The 15679-nt window shown below is 41.1% G+C and overlaps 1 protein-coding gene across 2 annotated transcripts in view; it reads left to right on the plus strand.

The window, feature by feature from the left end:
• The window catches only part of COG2 (component of oligomeric golgi complex 2), a 38403-nt gene that overhangs the window by 14381 nt on the left and 8343 nt on the right, over window positions 1–15679 (plus strand). For both annotated transcript variants that reach the window (XM_068402246.1, XM_068402254.1), the window contains 6 exons: window positions 4383–4522; window positions 7819–7880; window positions 9152–9303; window positions 10793–10993; window positions 11824–11896; window positions 12931–13073. In XM_068402246.1, the coding sequence (XP_068258347.1) occupies window positions 4383–4522; window positions 7819–7880; window positions 9152–9303; window positions 10793–10993; window positions 11824–11896; window positions 12931–13073 (771 nt within the window). The remainder of the gene's footprint in view (window positions 1–4382; window positions 4523–7818; window positions 7881–9151; window positions 9304–10792; window positions 10994–11823; window positions 11897–12930; window positions 13074–15679) is intronic.

Here is a 15679-nt window from a genome sequence, read left to right on the forward strand (position 1 = left end):
CTTCGTATCTTCTGACAAAAAAAAAAAAAAAACCAAAAAACCCCAAAACCATAAAAACCCAACACCCCCCATGACTCTCAAGTAAATTATGTAGTAAGTCTAAAGTACTTTCCAGACTGCTTTTGACTACCTAAGTGACTTGGAGTCTAAATCATTAAAATATTTTATCTAAAAATCGATATGAAGTTGAAATGCCAAGTGTAAAAATGCTATTATGTCTATCTAAAGACTAATAGGAGTAGTTCTGAATTAAGAGAAGGAAAGAAACCCTTTAAAATTGTTTCTTCACTGCTGATTATCCAGGTAACGCAACACAGATTTTAGACAGTAATCTTCTATCTCTGTTTTCTAGGTTGATAGAAATGCAGAAAAGTCTTTTTCTCCAGATTTGTTTGCATATGTATATATGTATAGGTTTAATGCTGAAAAGTTTGAATATGCAGTATTATCTGTTAAGAGGTTTTTAGATGTAGAGGAGGAGAATGGAAAAAATATTTTTTTCAAATCCTGTAAGAATCAGACTGGCAGTGTTAAGCATGTATGTTAAAATAACTGTTTACTTGTGCAGAGATTTTTAAAAAAGTTGTTTCAGGTTGTCATGCCCTTATTTCTGAGTGAGATTTGTAGATTTACAGTCATTTGAAAAGAATACTTCGTTTATCCCTAAACATTCATTTGAGACTTAAGTTTAGATTCATCTGTTTGAAAATTGCTCCATTTTGCTTCCCACTTTAGCTTCTCTAAATAACTTTGTGCAGTCAACAATCCAATCCTAGAAGCTGAAATGGGAACCAGTCTGGCAGTTAGTTCCCTCTCTTGGATATAGTATTATCAGTAACTAGATAAGCATCTCTTGAGTTGTCTTCTATTTTCAAAGTGATAGGTCTTTTCAGAGTGCTTGGTTTATATCTCTGACTAATACTTAAGGTAGCAGAGTATTAATGGCTTGTTTGCCTTTCTACAGTGCTGGGTTTATTGTCTAAGAAGGGAGGCCTGAAAGAGCACTAATCTGTCATTCATTCCGGGTTTAACTCCCTTACCTTTTACGGTTCCGTTGTGTTATAGATACAGCCACATTGGGAGAAAAGTAGTTATCTAAAAGCTTTTGTGTGCAGTTCCCAGAATATCATCTTGGCACGCTGAAGCTGCCGTGTCACAAGAAAATATGCTGGAATTATGTGTTTAACAGAAACGTGTGAACTTACTGAGATACACGTCACAAAAGCATGCCCATGTCACAGAATCATAGAATAGTTTGGGTTGGAAGGGACCTTTAAGGTTATCTAGTCCAAAATCCCCCTGCAATGAGCAGGGACAACTTCAACTAGATCAGGTTGCTCTGAGCCCTGTCCAACCTGACCTCGAATGTTCCCAGGGATGGGGCATCTACCAGCTCTATGGGCAACCTGTTCTGGTGTTTTCACCACCCTCATTGTAAAAAATTTTTTCCTTATATCTAGTCTAAATCTACCCTCTTTTAGTTTAAAACCGTTACCCCTTGTCCTATTGCGACAGGCCCTGCTAAAAAGTTTGTCCTCATCTTTTGTATAAGCCCCCTTTAAGTACTGAAAGGCTGCAATAAGGTCTCCCCAGAACCTTCTCTTCTCCCGGCTGAGCAACCCCAACTCTCTCAGCCTTTCTTCATAGGAGAGGTGTTCCATCCCTCTGATCATTTTTGTGGCCCTCCTCTGGACCCAGTCCAACAGGTCCATGTCTTTCCTGTGCTGAGGACCCCAGAGCTGGACGCTTGCAAGAGAGGTCAAGGACAACAGAAAGGGCTTCTTCAAATACATTGCAGGTAAAACCAACACTAGAGGCAATGTAGGCCCACTGATGAATGAGGTGGGGGCCCTGGAGACAGAGGATAAAAAGAAGGCGGAGTTACTGAATGCCTTCTTTGCCTCTGTCTATACTGTTGGAGGCTGTCCTGAGGAGCCCCGGACCCCTGAGGCCCCAGAAGAAGTCAGGATAGAGGAGGAATCTGTCTTGGTAGATGAGGGCTGGGTCAGGGACCAATTAAGCAACCTGGACGTCCATAAATCCATGGGCCCTGATGGGATGCACCCGCGGGTGCTGAGGGAGCTGGCGGAAGTCATTGCTAGGCCACTCTCCATCATCTTTGCAAAGTCGTGGGCAACGGGAGAGGTGCCTGAGGACTGGAGGAAAGCGAACGTCACTCCAGTCTTCAAAAAGGGCAAGAAGGAGGACCCGGGTAACTATAGACCGGTCAGCCTCACCTCCATCCCCAGAAAGGTGATGGAACAACTTGTTCTTGGTGCTGTCTCTAGGCACATCAAGGATAGGGGGATTATTAGGGGCACTCAGCATGGCTTCACCAAGGGGAAGTCATGCTTAACCAACTTGATAGCCTTTTATGAGGACATAACCCAGTGGATAGATGATGGTAAAGCTGTGGATGTGGTCTATCTCGATTTCAGTAAAGCGTTTGCCACAGTCTCCCACAGCATCCTCGCAGCTAAACTGGGGAAGTGTGGTCTGGATGATCGGGTAGTGAGGTGGATTGTGAACTGCTGAAGGAACGAAGCCAGAGAGTGGTGGTCAATGGGACAGAGTCCAGTTGGAGGCCTGTATCTAGTGGAGTCCCTCAAGGGTCAGTACTGGGACCAGTACTATTCAATATATTCATTAATGACTTGGATGAGGGATTAGAGTGCACTGTCAGCAAGTTCGTTGATGACACAAGACTGGGAGGAGTGGCTGACACACCAGAAGCCTGTGCTGCCATTCAGAGAGACCTAGACAGGCTGGAGAGTTGGGCGGGGAGAAATTTAATGAAATATAACAAGGGCAAGTGTAGAGTCCTGCATCTGGGCAAGAACAACCCCATGTATGAGTACAAGTTTGGGACAGACCTGTTGGAGAGCAGCGTAGGGGAAAGGGACCTGGGGGTCCTAGTGGACAGCAGGATGACCATGAGCCAGCAATGTGCCCTTGTGGCCAAGAAGGCCAGTGGCATCCTGGGGTGTATTAGAAGGGGTGTGGTTAGTAGGTCAAGAGAGGTTCTCCTCCCCCTCTACTCTGCCCTGGTGAGGCCGCATCTGGGGTATTGTGTCCAGTTCTGGGCCCCTCAGTTCAAGAAGGACAGGGAACTGCTAGAGAGAGTCCAGCGCAGAGCCACGAAGATGATTAAGGGAGTGGAACATCTCCCTTATGAGGAGAGGCTGAGGGAGCTGGGTCTCTTTAGCTTAGAGAAGAGGAGACTGAGGGGTGACCTCATTAATGTTTATAAATATGTAAAGGGCAAGTGTCATGAGGATGGAGCCAGGCTCTTCTCAGTGACATCCCTTGACAGGACAAGGGGCAATGGGTGCAAGCTGGAACACAGGAGGTTCCACTTAAATATGAGGAAAAACTTCTTTATGGTGAGGGTGACCGAACACTGGAACAGGCTGCTCAGGGAGGTTGTGGAGTCTCCTTCTCTGGAGACATTCAAAACCCGCCTGGACGCGTTCCTGTGTGATATGGTCTAGGCAATCCTGCTCCGGCAGGGGGATTGGACTAGATGATCTTTCGAGGTCCCTTCCAATCCCTAACATTCTGTGATTCTGTAACCTTTGTGTTCTGTTAGCAAGGTCTGTTTTGTGTAAAATAACGTTCTTATGCACTGTTTTCCTTCTGGTTTTCACTTAAGTGTTTGGCTTTCTGCTTTGTATATGATTTAATTTATTATTTCATTATTTTCAGGGTGTTAATAAGTTACTGTTGAGAGTAAGCCCACAGTGCATTTCAGGATTAATGTAATTTCTCTTTGCTTGCAACTGACTTAATACTATTTGAAAACATTTTACTAGAAGTATACACTGGATAAAGTTAGTTTACCTGAAATTGTGTAAAGTTCTGCAAATATTTGGTATTTGCAAAACATATTTTTAGGGAAACAGTTCTAGAAATTCCTGTAATTCAGGCCCAGCTTTCATTCTCCTGTGTGTTTGGTTATGTGTACTTCTGGGTTTTGTTCCTGATTATTTCTATTTGTTGTATCCCTTTTATCTCCTGCGACTGACTCTGTTTTTAATACTGTGCAGCACTGTTGTTCCACCCCAGTGATTCAGCTCAGAAATACTGATGCATCTCTCTGATCAGTTGTGCTTGTTCAGGATACTTGGACAATTTTGTGCTTTTTAGAAGTGTCCTGCACTAGCATTTTTTATCATAGAATAACACCTACTAGTTAATTGGTTTTGGTTTCACTGCAATCCAGAATTTTAGCCACGTGTGATTAGGTGATGGAGGCAGTGTCAGCCCATTCTGAACGTCAAGCTTAACTGTAGCGTGATACAGTTGTTCTGCTGAATGGGTGGTGGCCTTCCTTGTTTCCTGGGACCCTGTGCTTGATCAGAATGCTCATTCTCTTTCTGCAGAAGTACACTACTAGTATGGATTTTGTACGGAAATTTGAACGACAATGTGGTTCCCAGGCCAGCGTGAAACGGTTAAGATCTCATCCCTCTTACCACAGCTTTAACAACAAATGGAATTTGCCTGTATATTTTCAAATAAGGTTAGTATGCATTTTTTTGTTCACTCTTTCAAAAGTAGAGCTCAGTCACAGCGAGATGGTCTGGCTTAAGGTGAGGTCTCATCATTGTTCAGTTTCACTTGTCAACAAATAATAGTAGGAGTCAAACTAAGAATTTGATTACTAAGTCAAGTAACTGTTTTATATATCTTTCAACAATTTAGCAAAATCACAGCCAGCTACTCTTCAATATGTACTGTGTTGCTGTTATACTGAATCTGATATGCTACTCAAAAGACTTTCAGGAACAGATCTAGATGAGTCTTGAAATCTTGTTCCAAATTCTTGTTCTCCAGTGTCCCTGGAACTAAGCCGTGTGTTGAAGGATGCTACTTGTACAAATCCAGAGGAATACTTACTATGAGGGAAGAAGTCTTATCTTCTTAGAAATATAGAATTAAAGGACTTGACAACTTGTAGCTTTTCCAGATCTAGCCATGTTTCTGACATCCTTTTTGTCTCATAGGATGTACTCTGTAAAGTGCTGGGTCTTGTAGCGTTGCCTTCCCAAAGATTGCCCTGCTGTTCCCTTTTCCTGGGGAGCTAAGTCATAAGTTTTAGCTTACTTTTGCAGCAGGTCTGATATATGTGTAGGATTACCTTTTACAGATCTTGCAGCTAGAAGAGAGCAGAGAGACCCAAGAAAGCCCCGTTTTAATTCTAGTAATGCTAGGTTTTTAATGAAAGGGAAAAAAAAAAAGAATGTAAACCCATATTTTTAGAAAGTGTAGTCTACACATCTGATTTTAGGGCTGGATAGCAAGCCTCCAGGAAAGAAAGAGAACCGTTGATGAAGTCTGCTGTGACATAAATGTGCTCTTGGTCCAAAGCTTTCTGAGAGTCTCTTAAAAAAAATAAATAAATTTAAAAAAAAAAAAAAAAAAAGGAGGGAGTAGAAATTGAGGTAGAAAAAGAGGGGAGAGAAATTGATGTTTATTTTTAACCTGGATCACTTTAGTGGCCTTTTTTATTGCATGATTCTATAACTGGCAATAACAGTACAACCATAGCCACATTTATACAGTTTCTTTAATCCAGGATAAATCTACATTGCTGCTGAAAAATTCCATCCAGGAATCTTAGGCGTGCTGAGCTAATGTAAGATAAGCGACAGGACCATGGCGCTGGGAGCAGAGTTAGTGTTTTGGTGGTTCACTGTGTTTTGTAAAGTGATAGCCCCAGCCTCTGACATCCTGCTTTATTTTTTTAGCTTGCACAACTGTTCTTGCAGCTGTGTAGTGAACTGATATGAGGATCTGTTACCCTGGGCAAAAAAAGGCTGACTCTTAACTCCAATCAATTTCTCCAAACCACTTAACTGTACAAATATTCATGCTGGCCCAGGGGAAAGGGCCAGATTACCCACTACAGTAGCAGTGCTGAGTGCACAGACTAAAAGTGTCCATGGAACTGTAGCCATTATAAACCTTTTAACAGATGTATATTGTTAATAGGTCTCTGAGTCTGCCTCTTTTGCTTGAAAGTGCAACTTTTCTAATGAGTGACCACTTGATCAAACTTTGATACTCTTGCTCTTAAAATTGAAGTGGAGCTTCAACATATTCTTTCTGTTCAAAAATGTTCTTTCCCATTAGGTGTTTTGATCTCTGACTGATTAAAACAACTTCTAAAAAAATAATTTTCCTTTAATCCAATATTACTGTAAGTCTAAATAGTGCACTGTTTCGATAAATGGTTGGATAACAGCAGCTGGTTCATCTTTCACCGTATTATTCTTGTATATTGGAATAATCTGATAACTTTTGGAAGTGCCCGTGAATTCTTTAGTGCACAACTGTGAAAATAATGCAACATATTCATTCTGGGAAGGTTTTATTTATGTTAATATCCTTGAGTTGTATAGGTTTTTTATTGAAGTATTATCTCACAGTATGGCATATTTATAGTTAAGATTGCTGGGTTTTTTGTTTTTTCAATTACAGAAATTGCCCAGAACAATCAGCCCTCACTAAAGCCTTTACAAACGATCCTTTGAGGAGTGGATGGATGTACAGGCATTTCTTCTGTAGCAGTGCTGGCACAAACAGCCCCCATAACTCTTTCCCTTGCTATTGGAACTGTAGTGCACCCCACACTGAGGCAACTTTTTTCCTGTGTAAGAAATATTCAGCAAAAATCATGTCATTGTTAAAAATCTGATCCCATTCTCTAATCCTTTTCACCATAAGACTTAAAGACACTGCTCTGTCGCTGGAAGTGGTGCATAGGCAGGAGTAAGGGTTTGAAACCATGTCACAAATACTTCTAAAATACGTTTAGTTGCTAAACATGCGTCTAGTCCATTAGGAGTTTGAACAAGAAAACCTAGGTGGTCCCCTGTTCTGATCTGGAAATGACAGTTAAGAAGCTTTAAGAGAAGCCCTACACATTCATAATTAGTGAGTTTGATAGAAAGGCTTACAGAGTTACTATGATGCACATAAAAGCAAGGAAGGGGAAACGAATGACAATAGAACTTTCTATAGGGGAGCTTAAAATGATAGCTTTGTTTCAGCATTTAGAAGGAAAACCTGGTTAAAGAAGAATTTTCTCCAGTTCTTGCTTGATAGTTTTTAGATGAGGGAAGTGCTATGTTGTTTATCCAGTATGCTTTAAATATGGAAAAGTATCAGAGGCTTTAATATTAACTTTGCTGTTATACCTAAAAACTCGTGGGGGGTGGAGGGGGAGGAGGGGGATTTTTTTTTTTTTACTTTTTTGAAGGGTGAATTTTTTAAAAAGAGGGTCAAGGCACTCTCTGAGGAACTATTGATTTTTATCAGGTACAGAATTGTTTGCAGAACTTTATGCCACTGTTCATTAACAAACATGTAGAAAGCTGAAGCCTCCAGTGTCACTTGACATATCTGAAGGTCAGCTAAAGCAAGTATGAGACAATGTGTTCACTTTTAGTTTAAAAACAGTAACAAAACAAAAGACTTCACTCCTTGAGAGAGCTGAGGAGTTGACACTCTGTGAGCTATCATTTTTATAATGTTTGCAACCATGAAATAGGAAATTACATGACTTCAAGAGTTTCACAAAGTATAAGCTTTGTATCTGCCTGCAAAATGTCAGAAGTTCTCTTTCAAGTGTTTGAATGTTGGTCTGGTTTATATACCAATTTATGTTGGGCAAAAATAACCCCACCTTTAAAATCTGTGTATGTGCATTGATAGCACGTTGAAATAATACTGAAGTAAACATTGAAAAAGTGTTTAGGCATCAATTTAAGCAATTGTTGAATTGTAATATTCAAAACTTTTTCTGTCTCTCAGGTTCAGAGAAATAGCAGGGGCCTTAGAAGAAGCACTTTCAGATACACTAGAGGAAGCACCAGGTAAACTTGTATTGCAAAAACTAATTTCTCTATTGTGAAGAAATTGGTGGTATAAGTAGTAGTGGTTACTGTCTGTCTACTGAGTATTTAGTAACATGCATCCTGCCCGTTCACATGAGCTTTCTGTTTTCTGATGGACTGATTAAACAGTAGAATACCTTTTTATAGAGAAGGCAATATGAGAGTACTGTTCAGTGATCACTTCACTTACTAAAAACACCCCTTTTGGCAGCAGCCATTGACATATCCCCTCAGTGCAAGAAGGAACTAAACTGGCATTTGTTATCCTCTAAGTGATAACCAAAAGGCTACGCTGTGTTATTGGGGCATATTTTTCTTCATTGTTGTAGGGCTATGTAAAGGCAAAAATGGCTATCTGTTGGCAGCATTGAGGCTTGCTATGGTTTATAGTGTTGGTGTCTGCTCCAAAAACATACATTGATTTATGAGCAGATGAGGAGGTATGCACAGGAAGGATTAGCGTGGAAAGAAAAACCTGGTATATTCATGAGAAGTATATTGTAATCAGAAAAACTTACTTCAGTTAACAGCGTAAATACTTATGAAGAAGGCAGCTAAGAGCAGCATAAATATGTGTGTCTGTGTGTGCATGTATGTATATACACACATGCTCTCTGAAGAGAGCAAGGAGAAAAAAATCCTAATGGAAACAAAATGCGTAAATCCTACCACTTCAAGGTGTTTGCCTGGAACTTGCAGACACATTCCTTAGCTCTCAAATTGTATGCTGTAAAATATTAGAGCATGAACTGCTTTTAAAGTATTTGGTTTAAATACAGATATCCCTACTGTGTTTTAAATAAATATTTCTAGCTGATACCTCAGATATAACTGTGACAGGAGCAGTAGTTTAGTGCTAAGAGAGTATTACTGTAATGGCTGGCAAGCATGTCTAATATAACTTCTTCATAAGACAGCCAAAAATTATCCTGGAAATGTTATCTCCTAAAGTGGATTATTTGGCCAAGCTGTTCCTGCCTTTATTGCAGGCAAATTCTCATTTATTGCTTTTGCCTGCACAGCTGTAGCAAGACTTAGTGGAATTTGAAATCTAAAGCAATAAGGAGCTAATATTTTAAGAGTTTGTTTCAGACAATGCTTAATAAATCCTCTGCTATCTTTGTGATTGTGTCTCTTTGGAAGACTTTTTTTTTTTTTACTTTAAAATCTCAGGTAATGCAATTGCACTGATGTTACATCTTTTAAAAATGTGCTTAGGAACTTGACCTTTGTTGTCTGATTGTTTCTAGCTGGCAGCTCGTACTGTCTTTTGGCCACTCACATGGTCTGGATGAGTCTTCTGAAGTGCTGGTCAGATCAAATGTTTTTACCATTATTAGCACACCGTCTGTGGAAACTTAGTCTGCAAATTTTGGCACGCTACTCTGTGTTCATTGGTGAGGTAAGAGAACAGCATGCTTATGGTTTTGGTCATTGGGTATGTACATCAATGAGAGACCTTATGAAACAAAGTATGTGACCTCTTTAAGCACCTTTTTTCTGAACTTAATATTCTTTAACAAGAACACTTTCAACCGGTTCATGAGTTTGTTTTATAAAAAGTATCACTGCAAAATATGTTGTTAACCACAAATATCAGTGCTGCTGTGGTATTACTGTCTGATGGCTGCCAAGGCTGTACTTCCATGAATGCTTCAGGCTGCCTCTGCCACCAAAAGAAGTAGCCACAATCTTTTGGTTTTGTTCTATTTGTGTAAGTGTTTACTCCTTGATACAGTGAAAGAGGTTGTGAAACTGCGCCAGGTGAAAGCTAACACTGCAAAAAAAACCCAAAAACACAAAAACAAAAAAACACACAAAAAAAAACCAAAAAAAAAAAAACCAGAACAAAAGCAGGGGTGAGTTAATCCAGATCAGTTGCTCAGTGTTGACAGTGTAAAACTGGAAGGTTCATGGGCAACTGACTCAACATCAATGATTCCCTGCTTCTGAGCAGGAGAGGTTGTGCTTTGCTCTTCCACTCCCTGCTCCCAGCCATACAAGTTTCCCCGTGTTTCTTGTGTCATAGAAAGACAGCATGATAGATTAATTGGGATTTAAAGGGACTTCTGGAGGTCATCTGGTCCAAATTCCTGCTCAAAGCAGGGCCAGCTTAGATAAGGTTATGCAGAGCCTTTTCAAGTTGAATTTTGAGTATATCCAAAGATGGTGATTTCACACCTCGCTGGGAACCCTGGTCCAATGACTGACCACTGTTTCCTAATATTTGATGAGAATTTCCCTTGCTACAGTCCACGTACATTGCTTCATACTCTGTCACTGTACCTCAAGGAAAAGTCTGATTCCATCTTCTCTATATGTGCCCCTTAGGTAGTTGAAATCAGCAGTAAGATCTCCCTTTATCCTTCTCTTAAGACTGAATGACTCAGTTCTTTCACCTAAATTGGCTCATGAGAAGTACTGATAAGTACCAGAGTTAAAACAAGAGTCATCGAGTGAAGCACATACCTGACAGCAGAGGGCTTGAGGAGGTGGGAGAAGGGGGTTGTTTGACAGCAGTGAGTGTTTGATTTTTGTATTCCAGCATATGAAAACAAACTGTTTCGGCAAAGCAAATAATGATCAAAGTTTTGGTCTTGCACATTCCTCCAGTGCAGTAGTTCATTTGAACACTGCACAGGTGAAAATTGCTGTAGACTGGACTGCCTTCTACTATAGGGACAAATTTGCTCCAAATCATCTAACTCCTTAGTGCACCAAAAACTGTTTTAAAAATATCTTTTTTTAGCATAATTTAGGAATGCCAATATCCCTTGTAAGTGCGGCATTTCAATGCTGAAAACTTACAAATCCTTTATATACTGTTTCTGGTTGTCCAACTTAACTGCCTTCACTATTGCTAGGGTTCACATCTCCATTTGATGTTTCAGGTTTCTGTAAGGCCCATTTCCAGTGAGACTATGAAGGAAAGCAAAAAGTCTGTGCCAGTTGGTAGAAAGGAATCTTCTGTAAGCTTCAACCCTGGTGAGGACCAAGGAAACGGGTCTTCTCCAGAAAGTCAGCCATTGCCTTCTATATCTAGTACGCAGTTGGTATATGTTGCTGCAGATCTGGACAAACTCCAGGATCAGGTTTGTGCTTGTGACTTTACTTACAAAAGAGTCTTCCTTAATCTATGTGCCAGTATTGTTTGCATCTTATTAAGGACAATAAATTGTTTAAAATAATGTACCACAAAGCTTTTTTTTTTAATCTTAAATGCTAAAACTGGAGTAGTCTGATATAGAAAATATCACCTGAAATACATGGTCTACTCTATGCTTATTTGGAATGGGAGATTACAGAGAAACCACTGCAGGTATTTAAACTCTTTTTATCAGTAGCTGCTGGACTTAACCCCTAAAATAATATGTATCTGCTCATTTTTGGTGCCAGGCGTCACTGTCCCAGAGTCTTACCTTTGCTAGTAAAATCTCTGTTGCAGCTTGGAGTGTGATTCAGTATTCAGCTTTAATATTGTGTTCTCTTTTAAATGTTTACTGGTTTTAGTCTGAGGTTGAAAAAAGTTTTTATCATCATGATTATACTTTACTAATGATACAGAATCTTGAAAAGAGATGTATGGTATTGATTTTCTTTCAGTGGGGTGACTTCTGAGTATTTTTGGTCAATAAGACTGGAATTTCTGTAATTTGTGAAGTTGTAAGTTGCATCTGAGTTGATAATATTTTAATTCTAAATTATTTCTTCTGATGACAATAGTAAGGTAGGTGATTTAGTGCATAGGCCTTAATTCCTGTGAATATTGTATTTTTCTAGTACTGGTTTCCCATAAATGCAGTAAAAAAATATGAATGATTGAAGGTGTCTTTTGATGCCCTGGAAACTTACGGAATGTAGGAAAAGTAATTAAAATATGTTTATAACATGATTGTATCTCTTTTGGGTTTTTTTTGTTCAGATTCCTGACATCTTAGAAATGATTAAACCAAAACTTGAAATGATTGGCTTCAAGAATGTATCTTGTATAGCAGGTAAAGCTGAGAGGCTGAATTCAGTCCCTTTCCCCTGTCTCCCAAATCCTCTCTGCCAACCACACAAAATCAGCTTTTACACACAGTTTCATTATTTACAATGAAAAATTTGAAAATACTAATGTTTTTATTACTTAATGAAGCTGGTTTAGGTTTAAATTGTTAACTAGAAACTATCTGGAAAACATTTGATTAAAATTGAGTGAGTCTGAAGTGCTTTGGGTTTTTTGGGGGTTGGGTTTTTTGTTTTGGTTTTTTTTTTTTGGAAGTAATTTGTCATTGTCCAGTAATTAGGATTCTCTCTCTGGCCTGATGAATCATATAAGGAGGAAAGTTATCAAAGTTTCATAGTTAAATACCTTAACTTCAGAGGACAGAAGCAATTAAGTATTTTAGCCTCTTTTTTCCTTTTTTTTTTTTTTTAATCTGATCATTCTTCATGTGAAACATAGAGTCCAATTTAGTTTAGTAATTAAAGCCAGGCATGTAGTAGCTGGATGAGTGAACTAGTCCCTGTGTTCAAGTATAGCCAGAAGTTCTGCGCTGTGAATTCTACTTAAATCTCTAAATCAGAATTATTGGTGGATGTACAAGTCCGTAAAAGAGGTAGAAGCTTGTAGATGGTCTGTTGTCAATCACAACTTTGAGTTCAGCATGTTCCGGTCACTCCACAGGGAATTTAGGTACTGTGAGAAAGAATTTCACAACCACAGTTTCCTTGGTAGGTCAGAGCCTTTTAATTCAAGCCCCTTGCTACATTGGTAATACTGAAAAAACTGTGAACCTGCAGAATGTTAATTTACCCCTTTTTTGTTTCCTTCCCTCCATCTGTTTTTCTGTCTGAGGAACAGCTGATGTTACTGGAGATGTTTTCTAAAAGGCTGGTGTGTATTTATTTAGTAAGCATCCTGTATTTGACACCAGCAGCCATCTAGGATAGTGAATGAGATTGGGATGATGGGGGCATTCGCATAATTTATGTCGTGATTGGGCAGGGTAACTCAGTTTAAACTTTAGCATTTTTACTTCAATAGGAGCCTTGGAAGACTCAAAGACTTCCTTATCAGCCTGTGTGCCTACCTTGAATAACAGGATTATCCAGGATCTCAGTGAGTCCTCCTTCGCTTACCTGAAGAGTGCACTGGAAGTTCCAAGATTATATAGGAGAACCAATAAGGTCAGTGCTGGTTGCAGATGAAAAAAGAAATCTCAGAAAGGCCTATGCTAAGAGTGTTAACTAGGCAGTACATTTATGAGTTTTTCAAGCCTGGCCGTGTCTGCTCGACAGTCAAGAGCCCTATTAAATACCTTGAGATAACTTAGTGATTTACTGTTTACCTCATTGAAAAGGAAAAAAAATTGTATTTTCAAAATTTTAGGTAGGTTAACAATGATGAGGTCATAGGCCCGAAATAGAAGGAAGGGCAAGGAGTAGGACTAATGATGTGCAAAAGAAGAAGGGTTAATGAGAATAAATGTGTTTCCCTCATGTCATAGTATATACAGAATCACAGAATGGTTAAGGGTTGGAAGTGACCTCTGGAAATCATCTAGTCCAACCCCCTGCCAAAGCAGGTTCACGTAGAGCATGTTCACATCCAGGCAGGTTTTGAGTATCTCCAGAGAAGGAGACTCCACAACCCCCCTGGGCAGCCTGTTCCAGTGCTCTGTCACCCTCAAAGTAAGGAAGTTTTTCCTCATATTCAGATGGAACTTCCCATGTTTCAGCTTGTGCCCATTGCCCCTTGTCCTGTCACTGGGCACCACTGAGAAGAGTCTGGTCCTCTCCTCTTGACACCCACCCCTAAGGTATTTGTAAGTGTTGATAAGATCCCCTCTCAGTCTTCTCTTCTCCAAGCTGAACAGACCCAGCTCTCTCAGCCTCTCCTCATAAGAGAGATGCTCCAGTCCTCTGATCATCTTTGTAGCCCTTCGCTGGACTCTCTCCAGTAATTCCTTGTCTTTCTTGAACTGGGGGGCCCAGAACTGGACACAGTACTCCAGATGTGGCCTCACCAGGGCCGTGTAGAGGGGCAGGATAACCTCTCTTGACCTGTTGGCCACACTCTTCCTAATGCATCCCAGGATACCATTGGCCTTCCTGGCCACAAGGGCACACTGCTGGCTCGTGGTGAACTTGTCCACCAGAACACCCAGGTCCTTCTCTGCAGAGCTGCTCTCCAGTAGATCAGCCCCCAACCTGTACCGGTGCATGGGGTTATTCCTCCCTAGATGCAGGACTCTACACTTGCCTTTGTTGAACTTCATGAGGTTCCTCTCCGCCCAGCTCTCCAGCCTGTCCATGTCTCGCTGAATGGCAGCACAGCCTTCTGGTGTATTGGCCACCCCTCCCAGTTTTGTGTCATCAGCAAATTTGGTGAGTGTACACTCTGTTCCTTCATCCAGGTCATTGATGAATAAGTTGAACAGGACCGGTCCCAGTACTGACCCCTGGGGAACACCACTAGCCACAGGCCTCCAACTAGACTGAGCACCGCTGATCACAACCCTCTGGGCTCTGTCGTTCAGTCAGTTCTCGATCCACCTCACTGTGCACTCTTCTAAGCTACACTTCTTGAGCTTTCCTATGAGGATGTTATGGGAGACAGTGTCAAAAGCCTTGCTGAAGTCAAGGTAGATAACACCCACCGCTCTCCCCTCATCTACTCAGCCAGTCATGTCGTCATAGAAGGCTATCGGATTGGTGAAGCGTGATTTCCCCTTGGTGAATCCATGTTGACTACTTCTGATGACCTTCTCCACATGCTTAGAGATGGCATCCAGAATGAGCTGCTCCATCACCTTTCCAGGGATGGAGGTGAGGCTGACCAGTTTGTAGTTGCCTGTGTCCTCCTTCTTACCATTTTTAAAGACTGGAGTGACATTGGCCTTCCTCCAGTCCTCAGGAACCTCTCCTGTTCTCCATGACCTTTCAAAGATGATAGAGAGTGGCTGGGCAATAACATCTGCCAGTTCCCTCAACACTCGTGGGTGCATCCCGTTGGGGCTCATAGATTTCTGGGTGTCCAGTTTGTCTAAATGATCTCTAACTTGATCCTTGTCAACCAAGGGAAAGTCTTCCTTTCTCCAGACTCTCTCTTGTACCTCCAGGGTGTGGGATTCTTGAGGGCTGGCCTTAGAAGTAAAGACTGTGGCAAAGAAGGCATTCAGTAACTCCGCCTTCTCTGCATCCTCCGTCACCAGGGCACCCTCCTCATTCAGCAGCGGGCCCATGTTTTCCCTAGTCTTCCTTTTGCTGCTGATGTACTTGAAGAAGCCCTTCTTGTTGTCTTTGATGTCCCTTGCCAGATTTAATTCCAAGCGGGCCTTGGCCTTCCTTGTCGCCTCCCTGCATACTCTTGACAACCTTCCTGTATTCCTCCCAAGTAGCCTGTCCCTTTTTCCACATACCGTAGACTTCCTTCTTCCATTTCAGTTTTGTTAGAAGCTGTTTGCTCGTCCATGCAGGTCTCCTGCCCCCTTTGCTTGATTTCTTACTCATAGGGATGCACCGATTTTGAGCTTGGAGGAAGAAATGTTTGAATATTGACCAGCTCTCATGGACCCCCCTGCCCTCTAGAGCCCTAACCCATGGAATACCCCCAAGGAGGTCCTTGAAGAGGCCAAAGTCAGCTCTCCTGAAGTCCAGGGTTGTGGTCCTACTTATTGCCCTGCTTCCTCCACGCAGAATCCTGAACTCCACCATCTCGTGGTCACTACAACCCAGGCTACCCCCAACTTTCACATCTCCAACCAGGCCTTCGTATTTGTTAACACAAGGTC

Source organism: Nyctibius grandis, chromosome 1 (genome assembly GCF_013368605.1).
Source record: "Nyctibius grandis isolate bNycGra1 chromosome 1, bNycGra1.pri, whole genome shotgun sequence".
In the NCBI taxonomy this organism is placed as follows: domain Eukaryota; kingdom Metazoa; phylum Chordata; class Aves; order Nyctibiiformes; family Nyctibiidae; genus Nyctibius; species Nyctibius grandis.